General features: G+C 35.3%; 1 protein-coding gene across 1 annotated transcript in view; it reads right to left on the bottom strand.

The window, feature by feature from the left end:
- Positions 1-1,004, bottom strand: part of ITGB3BP (integrin beta 3 binding protein (beta3-endonexin)) — a gene marked incomplete at its 5' end in the record, with an annotated part of 53,354 nt that extends 52,350 nt beyond the window's left edge. Inside the window, one exon of the mRNA XM_006879845.1 lies at positions 875-1,004. Coding sequence (XP_006879907.1) covers positions 875-1,004 — 130 coding nt within the window. The remainder of the gene's footprint in view (positions 1-874) is intronic.
- Between the last annotated feature and the right edge of the window lie 1,001 nt (positions 1,005-2,005).

Below are 2,005 nucleotides of genomic sequence, written 5' to 3'. Positions count from 1 at the left end.
AAAAAAAAAGGCAAAACACAACAACCCTCTTCCAAAATTCATTCTTATCAAGATGGAATTGTGTCATGGCTGACCCTGTATTATGTTTCCAAGGTTGTAAATCACATGGGAGGAGACTGCCCACCTTTCTCCTGTGGAGCTGCTGGTGGATTCAAACTTCCAGAGAGGCTAAGTCTGTGGGTAAGCAGCACAACTCCTATGGACTAAGTGAACTCAGAAATCTAGATCATTGTATTCTAAAAAAATATAGTACAAAAATCGGTGTCATGCAATCAACTACCAAAGAAGAACAGCTATGTATGATCAAAATCAAACAATACCTCAAAGTAAAAAAATTTACATTAAAATGAGTCTTTCCTGTAATGGAAAAATTCTACAAAAAAGCCCACATTGTTAAAATAATACAGGGAAAAAAAAAGAAGAGAATGAAATACAATGAATAAAGGCAAGCTATATAAAGACACACTAAATGTGGATAAAAGTAAAATGTACAACATGACTAAAAATAACATTTAGAACTATCACTCTTAAACTGTAGCACAGCAGTACCTGAATTATATGCCCTTTAATTTATGCACATGATGGATAGCTTGTTAAGGGGCATATTATTGATAGTAGCTGAAGGCAGTCAGGTCATAATTTTTCTTTAATGGATAGGACTGGAAAGGAACAAAGTCTGCAGTAGCATTTTAAAATTAATGCCTAAAAAGTTTACATTTATGTATCGAGAATTACTTATATTCTAGTTTTTTCCATACTGAAGTCTTTGATAAAATTCAGCTATACCAACATTCATAAATTATTAAATATAAACCTTGATTTAGCCAATAACTAGAAAAATCTTAAAATAAGTAGAAATGAATATTAAGCTAACCATTTGATGGTCCACTTCTGTGCTCTTCTTTAGAGCTTACTGGAGAAGTAAATGGGCTCATCTGACAAGTTCCAGTTGTTGGAGAATACGCGGTAACATCCTTCTTCCCCTGGATTTTTGGAGGATCAAATGATTGAAATTAGATTAATAATTTAGAGAACAGAAATAACTTACATTTAGTTCTAGAGCATTGAGATATTTTTGAAAACTCAGCAAAATCCAAACCAATATTATCCTTGTTCTTTCTTTTCAAATTTCAAATACACTCAATTATCATTTAAAAGGCAATAATATCTTTTCAAGTTATATATTTCAGGTCTCTATAATAACTAATGCATCTCACTTTGATATTTTTAAAACTTAATGAGGGAATGAAAACCCAACCTTTCTGGATACTCTCTCTAAACTCAGAAAGAAAGAAAAAAGTTATTGCCCCAATCATATCCTGACTTTAGCTTTGAAGAGAATCTTAAATATAATTTTAGGGTTGGGCCAAGGAACTCTCAGAAGTACCTCTAACAAAACTCCATATGAAATTTTAAGATCAATGTTATCCTAAACCATAAAAAACTAAAGCAAACTAAGAAAAACTACCATAACCCACTGCTGCAGAGATACTATAGGGTAGAGTAGAACTATTTAATAAAGTTTCCAAGGCTGTAAAGCTTTCTGAAACAGACATCCACATCTTTCTCCTGTGTGCTGCTAGTGAGCTTGAACCTTCAACATTCCATTTAACAACCAATTAATCGCTGCACTATCAGGGAGTTTTGTTGTTGTTGTTGTTGTGTGTGCCATTGAGTCACCTGTGACTCATAGCGACCTTATGGACAATGGCTCTGAAGCCTGTCTTATCCTGAACCAATCTCATTATCTCTGACACCTGTCCTTATCATACCAATCACTGAGTCAATCCATCTCATCTAGGGTCTTGCTCTCTTGTGCTGTCCCTCCGCCATACCAAGTATGATGTCCCCCTCACCAAGGACTGGTGCCTCCTGGCTTCATGCCCAAAGTATGTGAAACAGAGCCGCAAAATCCTTGCCTCCAGAGATTAAATAGGTTTTACCTTCTCAAGGACAGACCTGGTTGCTCTCTTAGCAGTCCATAGTATGCTCAATACTCTTCTCC

This window comes from Elephantulus edwardii, unplaced genomic scaffold (assembly GCF_000299155.1).
Source record: "Elephantulus edwardii isolate Elephantulus edwardi_28Jun2011 unplaced genomic scaffold, EleEdw1.0 scaffold00005, whole genome shotgun sequence".
NCBI lineage: Eukaryota > Metazoa > Chordata > Mammalia > Macroscelidea > Macroscelididae > Elephantulus > Elephantulus edwardii.
This window is presented reverse-complemented; position numbering and strand designations above follow the sequence as displayed.